The sequence below is a fragment of the Babylonia areolata genome, chromosome 16 (assembly GCF_041734735.1).
Source record: "Babylonia areolata isolate BAREFJ2019XMU chromosome 16, ASM4173473v1, whole genome shotgun sequence".
NCBI lineage: Eukaryota > Metazoa > Mollusca > Gastropoda > Neogastropoda > Buccinidae > Babylonia > Babylonia areolata.
Window position 1 is genome coordinate 16335492 of NC_134891.1, and position 18376 is coordinate 16353867.

At 43.8% G+C, this 18376-nt stretch overlaps 1 protein-coding gene across 2 annotated transcripts in view; it reads right to left on the reverse strand.

The window, feature by feature from the left end:
- Nucleotides 1–360: 360 nt before the first annotated feature.
- The window catches only part of LOC143291199 (putative methyltransferase-like protein 24), a 53254-nt gene continuing 35238 nt past the window's right edge, over nucleotides 361–18376 (reverse strand). For both annotated transcript variants that reach the window (XM_076600937.1, XM_076600938.1), the window contains exons 8-10: nucleotides 17173–17247; nucleotides 8557–8713; nucleotides 361–1232 (exon numbers count right to left, since the gene is read on the reverse strand). In XM_076600937.1, the coding sequence (XP_076457052.1) occupies nucleotides 927–1232; nucleotides 8557–8713; nucleotides 17173–17247 (538 nt within the window). In that variant the 3' untranslated portion in view covers nucleotides 361–926. The remainder of the gene's footprint in view (nucleotides 1233–8556; nucleotides 8714–17172; nucleotides 17248–18376) is intronic.

The window sequence follows — 18376 nt, forward strand, 5'->3', positions numbered from 1 at the left end:
CATAAAAGAGAAATTGAATTGACCGGTGGGTGTAACTAAACTTGTACATCTATCTAGATCCAGAGAAAACGGCTAAATGTTGTAGTGTGATTGCGGCGATAGCCACGTCTCCTTTACCGCGGACTTAAAAAGAATTTTTAATTGCCCTTAAAGATTTTTGGAATGCCCAAGATACACCAGAATAATATGATTTAAAGAGCGTTCTCACTGCGAATACCGCAATCGATTTATCGCCCTTAAAAAAGCATGTTTAAATGTTAAATTTTTGAACGTTAGTTAAGGAACCACGATAGTGTAATGGGTAAGACAGTTTCTTTTTACCCGAACACGCGGGGTTCGAATCTGCCGTCAGGATTTTTGTTCTTTCTTTTTTCTTCTTTTTTTAACCCGAAGCTTTATAATAACAAACACAGAACACTTTTTAATGATTAGATTTTTTAAAAAGTGTATCACAAGTGAGTCTTGAAGGCCTTGCTTCTTGTTGTTTTTGTTTTTGTCTGCCAGCTCTTTTTCATTCGTTGGTTGAGATAAAAAAAAAGAAAAAAAGAAGAAGAAAAGTTGTCTTAAAAAAAAAGCAAAAAAAAAAGCTCGTGTGTGACATTCTTTTGTGTGCTTCATTCGTGTAATTGATCTGAACTGTGACGTCATTTACTGTTGAATGTAAGCACTGCTGAAGTTTTCATCATATTGGGTGATCTAATTATGGACACTGAGTAGTTGAAAAAGTTCATGGGTTGGGTATTAAAAAGAAATAATAATGTAATCATATCGTAGTCCAACATGCAAGTTTTGTTTCATTCCACAGTGTTCTTTGGAGTGAGAGATGTACGATGACACACACGCACTACCATTCAGTCCTACCGATATTCCCGCCCATTCATGGATGACACACTAGTCGTAATACAACACTATAACTGTCTCCATTTTTAAGAATAATCTCTGGCCAAATTTTCATTGACGAAACCCATTTCGTAACAACACCTTCTCTCCACAGGGAAGACGTCAGGATCGTTATAAGGCCCTTTACCTGGATACATGTGAGTACGAAAACGACGAAAATCCGCAGCTTCCAGTTTCTGAAAAATTGTTAGTCCCTTTCGGAACTCAAGTTCGAAGAAGTGGATTTCGATCAAGAGTTGTCGCACCTTATTGATTTCCCCTGTAGCGATCATATCTTGAAGGGCGGGCCATTCTGATGCTTCGATGTCCATCTTGAGTATGTCAAGCGTTATCTGGAGGGAAAAAAAAGAAGAAAAAAAGGATGAAAGTCAAAGAAAGAAAGAAAGAAAGAAAGAAAATTCTATGGTGAACGTGGGGAACAGTGTTCAATATACACAGGGCTGTAAAACGTTTGTTGTGTCACATCAACCTGAACGAGTGTATTGCGCGAGGGCTTTTCAATAAGTTTTGAACACTCATGAAATGACAAGAAAAATGTTACGTCTTTACATTAGCCACTTTCGTATTAGCATTCATAGGGTGGTGCTTTGTAAGTTTGGACATATTTAAACCAAGTGTTTTTGCTTAACTCTTTAAATATTCTATGTGAATAATGGAAGGAAGAAAGGTGTGTGTGTTGGGGTGGAGAACGCGGGGGCGTGTGGGTGGGGGAGGAGTGGGGGGAGGGTTTGTGTGTGTGTGTGTGTGTGTGTGGGGGGGGGGGGGGGGGGGAGGGGTGCGGGGGGCAGGGGGGGGGGGGCGAATAAGCTTAGGCCTGTAGGTATTTTTCCACAGGAGAGGGTGTGTAGGATATGGGGATGGGGTGGGGGACAATGTGGTGCTGGGGCTTTTGATTAGTGTGAATGAATTAAAGTTGTTTTACTGTGATGCCTCTTCATTTTTGTGAACTGGGGAAGTGCTGCCTTTTGGCTTGATATTTAAGCTGATGATATTTGTTTTTTAAATGAACTATGATCTTAGTAGTTGCATACTCTGTGAAAGAGAGAGAGAGAGAGAGAGAGAGAGAGAGAGAGGGACACTGACATTGGTTTATTGCCATTGACAATACTATCCTTTGGCAAGGGGGACAATGTATGAACAAAAGAATAACGACGGTTTACAGAGAAAGTGACACATTGCTAACAGTAAAACGAAAATCAGCGACAAACAACAACAACAACAAAATTATAAAATACAACATATTATTAAGATTAAAAGGGAAAATAAAAAAGCTCGACCATCCGACTTTCTACAAAAACATTCAGAATTATAAACTGTGGAACTGGCATCAGGGTAACAGTGTTAATTTTGATAACTATAAGGCTCCCGAAGATAATTTCTTTTTACGACAATTCCAAGCTAGGGCGATAAATTTCGCAAGTGATCTTCTTCTTACTTCATCATCTATCAAAAGCGTTGGTAAAGTTCATGTTCAATAAGTTTTCACCGTTGAAAATTAAACATTTCTTTCGAATTTCTTCATGATACTTACACATAAAAAGGAAATAAGTTTCATCTTCAACTGAAGCACTACACATAGGACAAGGGGACCGTGTGGACGTGTCAGCAGAGAACAATTTTTTGTTAGCATTTAGGCATAAAGTTCTAAGTCTGAATCGAGCCAGGCTTGTTCTCTGCCTTTTATTATTTATTACTTTAATAAGTAATAATACTTTATTACTGTCCGATTTCTTAAAAGAGAGGAACTAATTGCATTTTTCTGACTCTGCAATGTGGGCATGCCAATCCTGTTTGTACGAATTGATTAATCTGTCTTTAAATTCTGTGAGAAATATTCGATCATTGCCAACACCCTGACACATCCAGACAATCCCAAAGCACTGTGTGGTCACAACATTCCTTACAAAAAAGCGCCCAATTTTCTTTCCCAGAATCGAACTGATTTAGTATCATTCAATAAGCTTGTCTGCTTATTCTTGTCAGTGGAAGCTGTATGAATCTAAGCCAGTATCTAATACATTTGATCTTTGTTTTTATAGGTAGTGGGTATCGACCAGTTTCACCCTATGACATTTTATTGGACGAATGCAAAGGCACCGAAAGGAGGCGTTTAACTGCATATATATAAACTTTTTCCATTTCTTGATTATCGTACTGTCCCCAGATTTCTGCACCATATGTTAGAATTGGTTCAATTTGTGAGTCAAATAGTTTCCAGAATATAGAGAAATCGATACAGTTAAGTTTATTTTAAAGATCTTATAATCTCCATTACCCCCTTCTTTCCTTTTTTACAACTTTCTATCCATGCACTTCGAAGACTCAACTTAGTTGTAAACGAAAGACCGAAACATCTATCGGAATTTGTTACTTTAATATCACAGTCTCCATAGAACCATTTTTCGTGAATTGAAAGATGCCCCCCCTTTCGAAAAAACATTACATTCGTTTTGTCCAGATTTACCGTCAAATCTAACCTATCAGCCTCGAACTTTAGTGCAGCCAATTGGTTTTCTAGCCCTATGTAGTGTCTGATATATGAATAACCTCATCAGCAAATAATAACAAAAACACTTCAACTGTATGCCGTGTCTTCCCTTTTTTGTCACCCCCTTAGCAAGTTCATTGATGAAAAATGAAAATAGTTGGGGACTCAACAAACAGCCTTGTTTAACTCCACGTGGGCATTCAAACAGGTCAGAGTACATACATCTATTACGTACACATGCAAGCACCGAGTTGTATACACTTTTAAGCGCCATATATCGGGTGTCCCTCCAAAAAAGTGAACCGCTTTTTGACAAGTATTTTCTCAGTGATAGAGAAATCGAATTCATTGAAAATTTTCACACAGTAACCTTAGGGTATCATCAAGTCTGCAAAATATCTAAACGTTCGGACGCAAATCATGCGAGTATTGTCACATTCAAAACAGCATGTAAAAAAAATCCAGTATCAGAGCTGTGCAATGTGACCTTCATCATGTTCATGCCAGCTGCCAGGTGTTGGCATCTGTCAATCAGTGTCAGTCTAAAAATAGCCTAGGTGAAGTTATGTCACTGTAAATAGACTTATCGCTAAAATACGCACTACATGGTCAGTAGCACGTAAAATTCTTTCGCCATTTTTTGCACAGAAGACTTGCTCACTTGTACATCGTTTGCAACTTCTGTAAGAGATTTGTGGGTCCCTGGGTTCTCCTTCTGGGATTGAATCAGTTCCTCAACACGGTCCTTGTTCTCCTCCGAACATGCAGTCTTGGGTCTCCCACTGCCAGTTTTACGTGCTACTGACTCTGTAGTGCGTATTTTAGCGATAAGTCTATTTACAGTGACATGGCTCCACCCCTTGCTTGGAAATTCCTTTACGATCCTTCTTCCACCCCAGCCTTTCTCCTTGAAACAGTTTTCAATGGTAACCTTATCACTTTCACTCAAAGGCATGGTTGATCCTTCCAAACTGAAACTTTGGACAGAACTGACCTTGGATACAGACGACAATAAAAAAAAAAATCAATAGACTTGACACCCAGACAGGCTATTTTTACACTGACACTGATTGACAGATGCCAACACCTGGTAGCTGGCATGAACATGATGATGCACATCTCTGATATTGGATCAAACGCGTTACACCTATGTAATTGTCTGGATTATTAGCATCTCCCTTTTTGTGCAGTGGGACGATGGTAGATTTGGCCCATTCCAATGGAAATACTCCCTCTTGAATTAATTTATTGAATAAAGCTAAAAAAAAAAAAAAAAAAAGTCTGCCACTATTTCATTTGAATGTTTTAACATTTCAGCTAATATCTTATACGTCCCCGCACTCTTACATGTTTTCAAACTCCTAATACTATCCACAATTTCCGTCCTCGATATTGGGTCATTAGATAATGGCTCTTCAAAGCTATCCGCTTCCAGGTTGTTATCATTGGTATCAGCAACATCACAGATGTTAAAATATTACGGAAATGTTCAAACCACTGATTTAAAGATATCTCATTATAATTTTTTTTTCTATTTAACGTTCTAATTGTTAACCAAAAGAAATTTGACGCAAATGGAGCCCTTTAGTTTCTTTATATTTGCTGGTTCAAATTCATATTTCTCCTGTCTCTGTCTCTTTAATTTTGTATACTCTGCTCGCTCTCTAACAGTCCCCCCCCCCTTTTTTTTTTTACCTTCATCTTTGTTCCTTTGGACAGTCTTGACCAGTCTTTTCACAATTCTTTTCTTCTGTTTACATTCATTATCAAACCACTCATTCTGGCCTTTCTTTCTCTTGCCAGCCACCTTCACCATACATGCGGCAGCGCTGTACATTGCTTGAACAAAGATATCCACACATCTATTTATATCTACGTTTAACATCTGATAAGCCTTACCAAGGTGATCTCTAAAGTGGGTTGAATCCTGTTCATTTTCAAATAATTGAGCACTTTCCTCTGACCAATATCTTCTCCTCCACAACAGAATCTTGGTTTTCTTCAGATCTTGTCATTCCATTGCTTCATGTCATCTCTGTTAGTAAATACCAGGACCCAAGACAGTCACTTACAATCATGTTACAATTCTGAGATAAGTACTCAGGAACCAGGAAATAATCGACAACACTGTACCCATGTGAGAAGACAAAAGTATAGTCGCTCTCCTTATCTCTTTCGCAATAACCATTCATAACTTCTGGATCAAATACAAAGCAGATATCTAACAACGATTTTCCAAAAATTATGTATAACATCATCCTTAGAGTTCCTTGAGGTGTGTTCTGTATCATCAACATCAAAATAAAAATTTACAATTCCTCATGTTTGGATTGACATGATCCTGTCCTGGTGGAGAGAGAGAGAGAGAGAGAGAGAGAGAGAGAGAGAGAGAGTATGCGTGTGTGTGCGCGCGCGTGGTGTGTTTGTTGTGTGTGTGTGTGTGTGTGTGTGTGTGTGTGTGTGTGTGTGGTGGGAAGATGTGCAATGCGGCTTGGCTCACTAAAATGGAGGGGCATGAAAATTTTAAAAAATCAGAAATTTGTATTTAGCTATTTCCATTTGGTGCCTTTCAAATCATCTTTTAAATTTTCAATCATTTTAGTTGTTTGCTGTTTTCTTTTCATGTTGGACACGTGCTGCTGCCAAACAGAAAATCTCTGTACCAAAGTATAGACAGTAAAGGTTGTGTATTCGTGTAAGTATTTTTAAGAACATGCGACCGTTGGATTTTGAATTGCAAGGCAAAACGTACGGCCAGGGTGACTGCGCTTCTGAAGCGAACATCGAACTGAGCAGACGTGATTTTCGTGTATTGATTAGATACGAACTTCAGAAAGACTTGCCTGTGGAAGAAAACTCACTGAAATTATCTATAGATACGTTTTGGCAAACAGTCTTCTGGTAGGGCGATACAATTTTTTTCAGCCCGGAAGGCTGACACTTGAAGATGACAACAGTACCGGCCGTACAATTCCATCGGTTTTCGAAGACACTGTAACCATTTCAAAGTTCTCCATCAAGGACAATTCCAGAACAACATACCAGGTGATACAGCAGGAACTGGGCATTTCATTGGGAAGCCTGAGTGCAGTTCTGCACGATCAGTGTGGCGTCAGTACACACTGTATCCGTTGGCTCCCTCACAACTTAAGGGCTCAAGACTGTCAGAGCAGCATGGTGTACCCAAATGCTGAGGTATTCAATGGAGGATCTTCTTCTTCTTCGTTCATAGGCTGCAACTCCCACGTTCACTCGTATGTACATGAGTGGGCTTTTACGTATATGACCGTTTTTACTGCGCCATGTAGACAGCCATACTCCGTTTTCCGGGGTGATTTTTTCAATACGACCCGGAAACTACGCAATGTCGGTCGTGTGGATCTTCCCAGGTGAGGACGCACCTGTAGAGTTCAAGGGATCAAGTAGTGTTGGGAAAAAAATGCTGGTGAGTTTCTTTTCCAGATCTGACAAAGTGGAGTGTAACGCGACCGCATAGGAAGCGAGAGAATCTGAGCGCACTGGTTCGAATCACGGCTCAGTCGCCAATATTTTCTCCTCCACCACTGGACCTTGAGAGGTGGTCTGGACGCTAGTCATTCGGATGAGACGATAAACCGAGGTCCCGTGTGCAGCATGCACTTAGCGCACGTAAAAGAACCCACGACAACAAAAGGATTGTCCCTGGCAAAATTCTGTAGCAAAATCTACTTTGTTAGGAAAAACAAATAAAACCGCACGCAGGAAAGAATACAAAAAAGGCAAAAAATGGGTGGCGCTCTCAGTGTAGCGACGCGCTCTTCCTGGGGAGACCAGCCCGAATTTCACACAGAGAAATCTGTTGTGACAAAAAAATGGAAATACAAATACAATACAATACAATACAATACAATACAGTACAATACAATACAATATATCTACGATACCTCTCGAGAAAAGGAAGACGGCGACCACCAACAGGTATACCAACCATTGCCTACCCAAGGACTTTGAGGAAGGGTGCATACAAGTATTGTCCACGCACAGGTAGTCACGATCAGCCGCTCCACCTTGACAATGTCAGCGCTCACACTACTGCAGCAACTATCAACTTCCTGGCTGAAAACAACGTGAAGTTGGTCTCTCATCCAACTTACTCGCCAGACCTGGACCCTTGTGACTTGTTTCGGATCCCTTTCGTCACGAAGCAGGTGCGAGGGAAGAGGTTCCAGACCTCTAAAGATGCCCGAGCTGATTTTGAGGGCGGTATCTCCACCATATTCCAGTCAGCGTGGTTGGGTGTCTTTGACAGGTGGTTTGAGAGGATGACCCAAGGCCTCAGGACTGTGGGAGGGTACTTCGAGAAATTGGACAAGTCTGCTTGCCGGTAAGTGTTCTCAGAAAGCAACATCTCAGAACGTATTGATCAGCCCTCGTAGCATATTACATTCTGTTCCACTGGGTCATGTTATGTTGGGCGCGGTAGCCGAGTGGTATAAGCGCTGGACTTTCAGTCTGATGGTCCCGGGTTCGAATATCGGTGACGGCGCCTGGTGGGTAAAGGGTTGATATTTTTCCAATCTCCCAGGTCAACATATTATGTGCAGACCTGCTAGTGCCTGAGCCCCTTCGTGTGTATACGCACGCAGAAGATCAAATACGCACATTAAAGACCCCGTAATCCATGTCAGCGTTCGGAGGGTTATGGAAACAAGAACATACACAGCATGCACCACCCCGAAAGCGAAGTATGGCTGCCCACACGGCGGGGTAGATAAAACGGTCATACGCGTAAAAGGTTACATGTCTGTCTGAGTGTGTTTGTGTGCGTGCCTGAACTCTGACTGAATGACACAGGAAACGAATGATGAGCGCCCAGTGGCAGCCGTCAGACGGCTCTACCCAGGTAGGCAGCCTGTTGTGCAAATGACCCCGTGTTCGTAAAGCGCTTAGAGCTTGGATTCCGACCGAAGATAGGCGCTATATAAGTATCCATATCATTCAATCAATCAATTATATATCGTATTGTGTTGTGTTGTATTAATTTTGTACTGTATTGAGCGGTCTGGTTCTCAGCCATGGTGGAGTGAACGGAACCGTCAGGATTCAGCGACAGGTAAATGTTTGGGACGATGCCTCACAGGAGGAGAGAGACCAGCACAGACAGACTGCTGTGTGACATGGACACTCACGTTGTCATGATGCAGCATGGCCTTGATCTCGGACAGGGTTTTGATCTCCCACGACGCCCTTGAACCTGTGTTTTTTGGGATCTGGTGCTGGGAGCCTCCGATGCCTATCTTGTAGAACCACACGTTGTCAGACCTTTGGTGAGTGTCAGCTTTCATTCTGTCAGGACAACAAGTTCTGGTTATCACCATCATCATCATCATCATCATTGATGTTGTCATGGTTGTTGTGGTCCTCACTGTCGACGTCATCATTCTTTCTGTCGTCATCGTCATCATCATCGTCATCATCATATTATCTTTAGTCTCCTTCCTCCACCACACTACATCACACCTCAAAAAACATCACAGCACACCACACCAACATCACATCACAGCACACATTACACCACACCACACTTAAATCACACCACACCACACTGCATCACACAACTCTACATCACATACCACCACACGACCTCATACCACACCAGACAACACTACACAACACCACACAACACAACAATGCACATCAATTCATACCACGCCACACCACACCACAATGCACATCAATTCATACCACACCACACCATACCACAATGCACATCAATTCATACCACACCACACCACAATGCACATCAATTCATACCACACCACACCATACCACAATGCAAATCAAATCATACCACAAAACACCACACCACAATGCACATAAAATCATACCACAAAACACAACACCACAATGCACATAAAATCATACCATACCACATGTAACAAATCGCTTTGTACGTGTTGTCGGTGAAAATTTTTTTATGTGGTATCTTTTGTGTTGATTTTTATGTCTACTTGAAAATGCGGACAAATTTTCACGCAGGAACATAAGGCTCCCAGCCGATGTTCTGTTGTGGGATATATTGTGAAGCACGTGAATGCCGTTTTTTTTTAAACTGTTAATTGTTAACATTAGGCCAGTTCCGTTTCCCTGAGCTGGTTTATTTTTGCTGATGCCAGTCATTGCTGTTTGACTTATGGGCCAGAAGCATTCCCGTTGTGAACAGCATCGAGGCATACTGGAGATAAGGGAGACGCTGGTCCACTAATTTATTATAATCTCCTCGTGGACAAGGAAGTGGGTCTAACAGACATGGCTAAATCCGAGGAAGAGACTGATATGCTGGGTACTTCACAGAGTTTACCCGCTTCTCCTAGAGAGAGGGCTTTGCAACAAATGGTTGCAGATTTTAGACTTGAGGGTGAGACGATTGGATTACAAGGCAAAACATTGACAACTTATATATCAAGAATCTCTGAGAGATTACAAAGCAAAGCAGCAGGAAAGACAGACTGAATTAGAAAAGCATGCAAAAGAGCTTGCTCAACAGGAGAGGCTAAAGCAAGAGGAACTTGCTCAAATGAAAGACTGAATTTCAAAAACTTGCCATTGAGAGAGCCAGACTAGAAAAGCAAGATGCTTGGCAAAAAGAAAAGGCGAAAAGCAAAGAAAAAGAAAGCATGGCAGGTAATAAACCTAAAATGCCATATTGGGATGAAAAGTCTGATGACATGGAATCCTATCTTCGCAGATTTGAAGCTTTTGCAGATCAGAACAAGTGGGATGACTCTGAGCGATCTTGCTATTTGTCTGCTTTACTCAAAGGAAAAGCCTTAACTTACTTCCAGAAGTTGTCACAAGAAGATGCTAAGTCATTTAAAACTGTCAAAAGCATCTCTTGACAAGGTTTCAGTGCACTGAAGAAAGTTTCCAGACTCAGTTTCGGTCAGCTAGGCCCCAACCTGAAGAAACCATGGGTGTTTTTCTTTCCAGGATTAGGAGGTACTTTTCCAGATGGTTGGAACTCGCTGAGATTGGCAAGGATTTTGAAAAAACTTGTGGATTTGCTTTTGCGTGAACAGATTTTGTCGGGTGTGTCCACTCAGCTGGTAGCCTTTCTCATGGAAAGAAAGGATTCAAATGTTGAGGATATGGTTAAGGCAGCGGACAGGTACAGAGAAGCTCATCCTGATAGATCGATGTCTGCAAAACCTGGCTCTAGTGTCTTGTTTGCCAATGCTAACATAGTCAGTAATCAGAACTATCACAGAGGAAATCCAGGAGGATCTGGTGCTGGTCCTCAGAGACATTTTGGTTCTAATCATATAGGGGGCTCAAGTTACAAATCTCAGAATGAGAATGGAAGTGAAAAAAGTTCTGATAAATATAAACGTTTCGCTGTTGACCCAAAGACTTTGAAATATCATGGCGAAAAGAAAGTTTGCTGGGGTTGTCAGTCAAAAGGTCATGCTTGGCAGTACTGCAGAAAATTACAGTTCAAACCTGATTTTACTGTCCCAGGGCCGAAGGTTACCTGTGTGGGTGTCACGCGTCACTGTGATACTTTGGTTGATTCTGGCAAAAATGCGGTGTCCCCAGTGGTTGTCAAAGGTGAATCCATGGAAAATGTTTTGGTTGGTATGTCTACAGTCGATGATCTACCTCCAACCACTCAAACTTGTAAAGGCACACTGAATGGTCAGCAGGTAACAGTCATGCTGGATTCTGGGTGTTCAACTGTTAGTGTGCGTAAAAGCTTGGTCCATGAAAGTCAGCTTACTAACAGGGTACAGCTGTGTCGCCTTTTCAATGGTGAGGTTGTCCGACTTCCACTAGCTCGTGTTAGTCTGGATACACCATATTTTGCTGGTACGGTGGAAGCCTGTGTCATTGAAAATCCTGTTTGTGACGTTATTTTGGGTCGAATTGAGGGCTCCACATTTCATTGCAGTGAGGCTGCTGCTGCGGTTGTGACCAGAGCACAGGCGGCCAGGCAGGACAGACCGTTTCGTCCACTCTTGACGTCAAAGGCCCCACAGCTAGATGTTTCTCCTGAAAAGCTGAAAGAGTTACAGCAAAGTGATTCAACGCTGAAGAAGTTGTTTGAAAAAGTAGGCCAGAGTAAGGAGGAGGAGTCGGGTGTAATCATTTCTTTTGTCATGAGGGACGCTTTGTTGTACAGGAGAGTTGCGTCAGAAAAATCTGATTCAGTTTCATGGCAGTTGGTAGTTCCTGAAAATCTAAGGGAGTCTGTTCTTATTGCTGCACACGATTCTGTCTTTGGTGGGCATATGGTAAACAACAGTACGTTCAAACATATTCAGCCATTTTTCTTTGGCCTGGTTACAGGAGTTCAGTCAAGCACTACTGTAGATCCTGTCACATATGTCAAAACTTTCCCAAAGGGCAGAGTGCCAGCTGCACCTCTTCAGCCAGTACCAGTGGTCGAAGTTCCATTCTCGAGAGTTGCAATTGATTTGGTTGGCCCAATCAAGCCGACCTCTTCACGAGGTCACCAGTATATACTCACTCTTGTTGATGTGGCAACTCGGTATCCGGAAGCAGTGGCATTGAAGTCTGTTACCACTGAGGCAGTCGCAGAAGCATTACTAGAGATATTTTCCAGAACAGGGATACCAGATGAGGTACTTTCAGATCTTGGTACTCAGTTTACATCAGACATCATGAGGGAAGTTATGCGCCTTTTGTCTGTATCACAACTCTACACTACCCCATATCATCCACAGACGAACGGGGTTGTTGAAAGATTTCATGGCTGTTTGAAGTCTATGCTCAAGAAGCTGATGGCAGATAAACCCAAAGACTGGGACAGGTACTTGCAAGCTGCATTATTTGCATACAGGGAAATTCCGCAGGAATCTACAGGGTTCGCACCTTTCGAGCTCTTGTATGGCAGAGTTCCCAAAGGCCCTTCTCAGCTACTCTATGAGCCTTGGACAAACAATGTGAATGAGAACTCTGAACTCGAAAACATGTCTCAGCATGTTTCTGAGTTGAAGGATACATTGAAAGAAATGGTTGGTCGGGCTCAGGATGCTGTGCAACAAACATCAAAGCGAAATAGACACTACAAATTTCGCAAGGCTGGTGTCAGGTCTTTCACAGTTGGGGCTCAGGTTTTGGTGTTGTTACCTTCTGAAAACAGCAAAATGCTGCTACGATGGCGTGGTCCATTCACAGTGGTGAAGCGAGTCAATGCTTATGACTACCTCATTGAGACCAGTCCTGGAGTCCATAAGCTGTTTCACATCAATCTCTTGCGTGAGTATGTGTGTCGACGTTCTGCAGAGACAGTTATGGTTGGATCAGTAGGCATCATTACTGGTGAATGTGCTGTGGATGACAACGATGTAGACAAAGTGACAGTAAAATGCATGTCTACAGTCCAGACAGAAGACATTACACATGTAAAGATCAACACAGATCTCCCAGTATGCAAGAAAAAGGATGTACTACATGTCCTTCACAAACACACAGACATGCTGACTGACATGCCAGGACACACAGACTTGCAGGACCATTCAGTGATTTTTACAAGGGATGTCACGGTAAACGTCAAACAGTATCCTCTCCCCTTTGAGTCAGAGAAAATTGTCAAAGAAGAGGTTAAGAAAATGTTGTCATTAGATGTGATCGAGCCTTCAACATCGCCATTTGCATCCCCTGCTGTGTTGGTCCGTAAAAAGGATGGTTCAACTCGCTTCTGCATTGATTTCAGGGAATTAAATAAAGTCACGCAGTTTGACGCTGAACCAATCCCAGACCCCGAAGTCCTTTTCTCTTCACTGCAGGGCAAAAACTACTTTTCAAATTAGACCTTGCAAAGGGATATTGGCAGATCCCAATGGCAAAGAAAGACCGAGAAAAAAACTGCATTCCAAACACCCATTGGCTTGTTTCATTTTAAACGTATGCCATTTGGAATGTCAACAGCCCAGAGTTCATTTGCACGCATGATGACGAAGTTGGATTGTGAGCGTTTTGGCGCAGTGTCTTTTTTCGACGACATTCTCATTGCTTCTGACACGTGGTCTGAACACTTGAGGTCTCTTGACCAGGTACTGGAAGTGTTGTCTGTTCATGGACTGACAGCAAGACCTTCTAAGGTTGAAATGGGCTTCACTGAGATCGAGTTTCTAGGTCATGTGATTGGAGGGGGAAAGATGCGCCCTCAGTCAGGGAAAGTTTCAAAGATCCTGTCAGTTTCTGCTCCTAACACCAAAAAGCAAGTAAGATCGCTTCTGGGTCTTGTGGGGTTCTATCGAAGATATATACCCAACTATTCTCAGTCCTCTCACAGATCTCACGAAAGCAGGTCGACCAAACAAAGTCAAGTGGACAGAAGAGTGCCAGACAGCTTTAAACACTGTCAAGTCAGTTTTGTCCTCAGATCCAGTGGTACAGCTACCCGATTTCAAACGGTCATTCACTGTGAAAACAGATGCTTCTTCTACCGGATTGGGGGCAATTTTGATGCAGCGTGATGATGGAGTATTTCATCCCATCATTTTTGCGAGCAGGAAGTTGTTGGATCGAGAGATACCTACTCAACCGTGGAACGAGAATGTTTGGGCCTGGTGTGGGCAATTGACAAGTTTCACCGATATCTTTTCGGACGACATTTCTTTGTTGAAACTGATCATCGTCCTTTGACCTATTTAAAGAGGTCAAAAACAACAAATGGTCGCTTGATGCGATGGGCTCTTGCCCTTCAGGAGTACAGCTTCACAGTGGTACCCATCTCTGGTTCCAGCAATGTTGAAGCAGATGCTTATTTTCTTTCTTTGATTATATATTTATTAATATCATTAAGTTAATTAAAAAGTAAAAGAAAATGTGAGTTTGAGTTCTTCTAAAAAAAAGAAAACAAACTTGATTCGCGTTCGTCTTTTGCTTTTTTGGTTCGGATGGAGTGCCAGTTGAAAATAACACAGGCCTACGAATTTAAGTAAAAAGAATTCCGTTACACCACACAACACCACAATGCACATCAAATCATACCACACCACACAACACCACAATGCACATCAAATCATACCACAAAACACAACACACCGACTGCACACTAAATTAATCACACCACACTACTTAACTCCAAACTACATCACACAACACTATATCACCACACCGCACCGCACCGCACCGCACCGCACCGCACCACACCACCGCACCGCACCACACACCACCACACCGCACCGCACCGCACCGCACCGCACCGCACCGCACCGCACCACCGCACCGCACCACCATACCGTACCGCACCGCACCGCACCGCACCGCACCACCGCACCGCACCACACACCACCACACCGCACCGCACCGCACCACACACCACCACACCGCACCGCACCGCACCGCACCACCACACCGCACCGCACCGCACCACCACACCACACCACACAACAACGCACCACACCGCACCGCACACCACCACACCGCACCGCACCGCACCACCACACCGCACCACACACCACCGCACCGCACCACCACACCACACCACACAACAACGCACCGCACCGCACCACGTGGATATGGATTTCTTTTTTTTTTTTGAGATCTACGTTTCATTTTTTTTTTCGTAGATGACTTGGAAAAAAAAAGCAGTTGCTGCTTAATGAATGTATCATCATAAAATAGCATACATTTTGACATCATTCGACTTTACTGTACTTCACATCACATCACAAATCAACGTACTACATCAAACCACTCTAGAACACATCACACCATACCAACCCACATCACACCACACCACACCACCTCAAACCACCCCACATATCACCACATCTCACCCCACCACCTCACGCCACTCCATCCCACACCACTCAAGTTGCACACCACACCACACCACCCGACACCACCCACCCCACTCAGTCCCAACCCACCCAACTTCACACCCCTTCACACCACACCACTGCATCCCACACCACTGCCACTCAGTCCCACATCACATCACACCACAACACATCACATCACACCACATCACATCACATCACACCAGAAGACAAATGAATGATGTATCGTCGTCGGCCTCCTTCCGTCTCGAGAGACGATGGCTGCACCAGAAATGTAGTCACTGCCGGGCATTGCACTTCCTGCTGTGGCTGTAGACCAATTCTGGAGTGGCAGTCTCTACTGCATGTGGGACAGATATAGGTCGTTGCTGCTTGGTTTTCAGAATTTGACTTGCGTGTGGCTCTTTTTCTCCTCAGCGAGTCATTGCGGCTTCTCTCTGTCTGTTTCACCCCTCTGTGAATGGCAGATTTCCAGGGTCCACGTAAGTCCGCAAGGCTTTCCCAGGACAGCACATCAATACCTGTACTTTTCAGGTCCCGTTTGCATCTTTGAATCTTTGTCGGGGGCGGCCTTGGGGCCTAGATCCCTCTGATAGTTCGCCGTACAGCAGATCTTTAGGGATGCGGCCTTCATCCATTTGGCGAACATGACCGAGCCGGCAAAGACGGCGTTGACTCAGAAGGGCGAAGACATTTGGCAAGCGTGCACGCTCAAGCACTTCAGTGTTTGGGATCTTGTCCTGCCATCGGATTCCAAGAATGCGTCTGAGGCATCGGAGATGGAAACTGTTTAGTCTTTTCTCCTGGGCCATGTTTCACTCGAGTAGTGTAGTGTGCTTAGAACGCAAGCTCTGTACACCTGCATCTTGGTGTTCTCCGTCAAGTTTTTGTTTGACCACACTCTCTTGTGACGTTTGGACATGACCCTGGGGAGAGGACATAACCAGGCGGGTTGTACAGATCCTGCTGTATCCAACCCGTATATCATTTGGTTACCAATGAGTAGGCTTTTACACGGATTAACGGTTTTAACTGCCATTCAAGCAGTCACACTCTGTTGTTTTTTGTTTTTGTTTCGGGGGTGGGAGGGTGGGGGTGGGGATGAGGCGTGGGGCATAGTATGTATATGCTGAGTAGGTTTGATTTTTCGGTAACCCAACGAACAGGGATACGGATTAAACATAATTATGTTTAACTTGCAAATTTTCAATCTTCCGTGTGTGTGCATAGTACTCAAAACGGGCATGATACAGCACCAGCATATCTATACTGAAAAGCCTGAGGGAAGGGCGGGGTTGGGATTGACTGACTGATTGATATGGATACTTATATAGCGCCTACCCTCGGTCGGAGACCAAGCTCTAAGCGCTTCACAAACACGGGGTCATTTGCACAATAGGCTGCCAACCTGGGTAGAGCTGACTGACAGCTGCCATGGGGCACTCATCATTCGTTTCCCGTGTCATTTAATTAGATTTCAGGCAGGCACACATACACACTCAGACAGACATGTAACATTTTACGTGTATGACCGTTTTGTTTATTTACCCCGCCATGTAGGCAGCCACACACAATTTTCGTGGGTGTGCATGCTGGGTATGTTCTTGTTTCCATAACCCACTGAAGGCTGACATGGAGTACATGATCTTTATCGTGAGTTGATCTTCTACTTGCGTATACACACGAAGGGGATTGAGGCACTAGCAGGTCTGCACATATGTTGACCTGGGAAATGGGAAAAATCTCCACCTTTTACCTACCGGGCCCCGTCACCGAGATTCGAACCCGGGACCCTCAAATTGAAAGTCCAACGCTTTCACCATTCGACTATTGCGGGTGGGTGAGGGGGCGGGGAGGGGGGAGGGTGCAGAGAAAAAAACACCCCTCTCTACCTTTAACCACCGGAAAGCAGCAGGATGTGAGCCAGGTACCCCCTGACCCTCTCAAACCCCACAACACTCTTTGAACAGCAGGCAGGCAATGAAGGCTTACCTGGGGTCGAAGGCATACACCTGGCACCCGTACAGTTTTGCTGCGTCGTCGCTAAAGGAAAAATCATTCCGGATGCTGAAAACAAGACGGAATCAATGAAGGGATAAGTAGGTTGTATGTCGACAAACAAACGGGTGGATGGATGAGTGAATGATTTATTAACACGAGAATTGATAACAATACACCGACCTCTCTCCCTGTCTCTCTGTCTTTGTCTCTGTCTCTCTCTGTCTCTCTCTCGCTCTCCTTCTTGTGGTGTTGATGGTGGTGGTGGGGATGATGTTGATGATGGTGGTGGTGACGTTGATGGTGGTGGTGAGGATGATGTTGATGATGGTGGTGGTGACGTTGATGGTGGTGGTGAGGATGGTGTTGATGATGATGGTGGTGACGTTGATGGTGGTGGTGAGGATGGTGATGATGATGGTGGTGGTGACGTTGATGGTGGTGGTGAGGATGGTGATGATGATGGTGGTGGTGACGTTGATGGTGGTGGTGAGGATGGTGATGATGATGATGGTGGTGACATTGATGGTGGTGGTGGGGATGGTGTTGATGATGATGGTGGTGATGTTGATGGTGGTGGTGAGGATGGTGATGATGATGATGGTGGTGGTGACATTGATGGTGGTGGTGAGGATGGTGATGATGATGATGGTGGTGAGGTTGATGGTGGTGGTGGGGATGGTGATGATGATGATGGTGGTGGTGACATTGATGGTGGTGGTGAGGATGGTGATGATGATGATGGTGGTGAGGTTGATGGTGGTGGTGGGGATGGTGTTGATGATGATGGTGGTGGTGACATTGATGGTGGTGGTGAGGATGGTGTTGATGATGATGGTGGTGGTGAGGATGGTTATGATGATAATGGACTGGAGATTGAAGGTGATGATATTGATGGTAACGTTAATGGGTGTAGAGTTGATGATGAGAGTGGTGGTGGTGATGTTGGTGGCGATGGAGGTGTTAACATTGATGTTGGGTGAAGAGAGTTTTGGTGGTAATGGTGATGATACATGGGAGATTGGTAATGATAATGTTGATGCTCTTGAATGTGACATAAATGAATGTGAGGTTTTGGAAACCACTGCAGCTTTGAAAAAGCGTAAAGCACCCGGACCAGATGGAATAATTAGTGAATTTTTCAAAAATCCCTTAGCGCAAATGATAACATTTTCCGTCAAATATTTAATACCCTTTT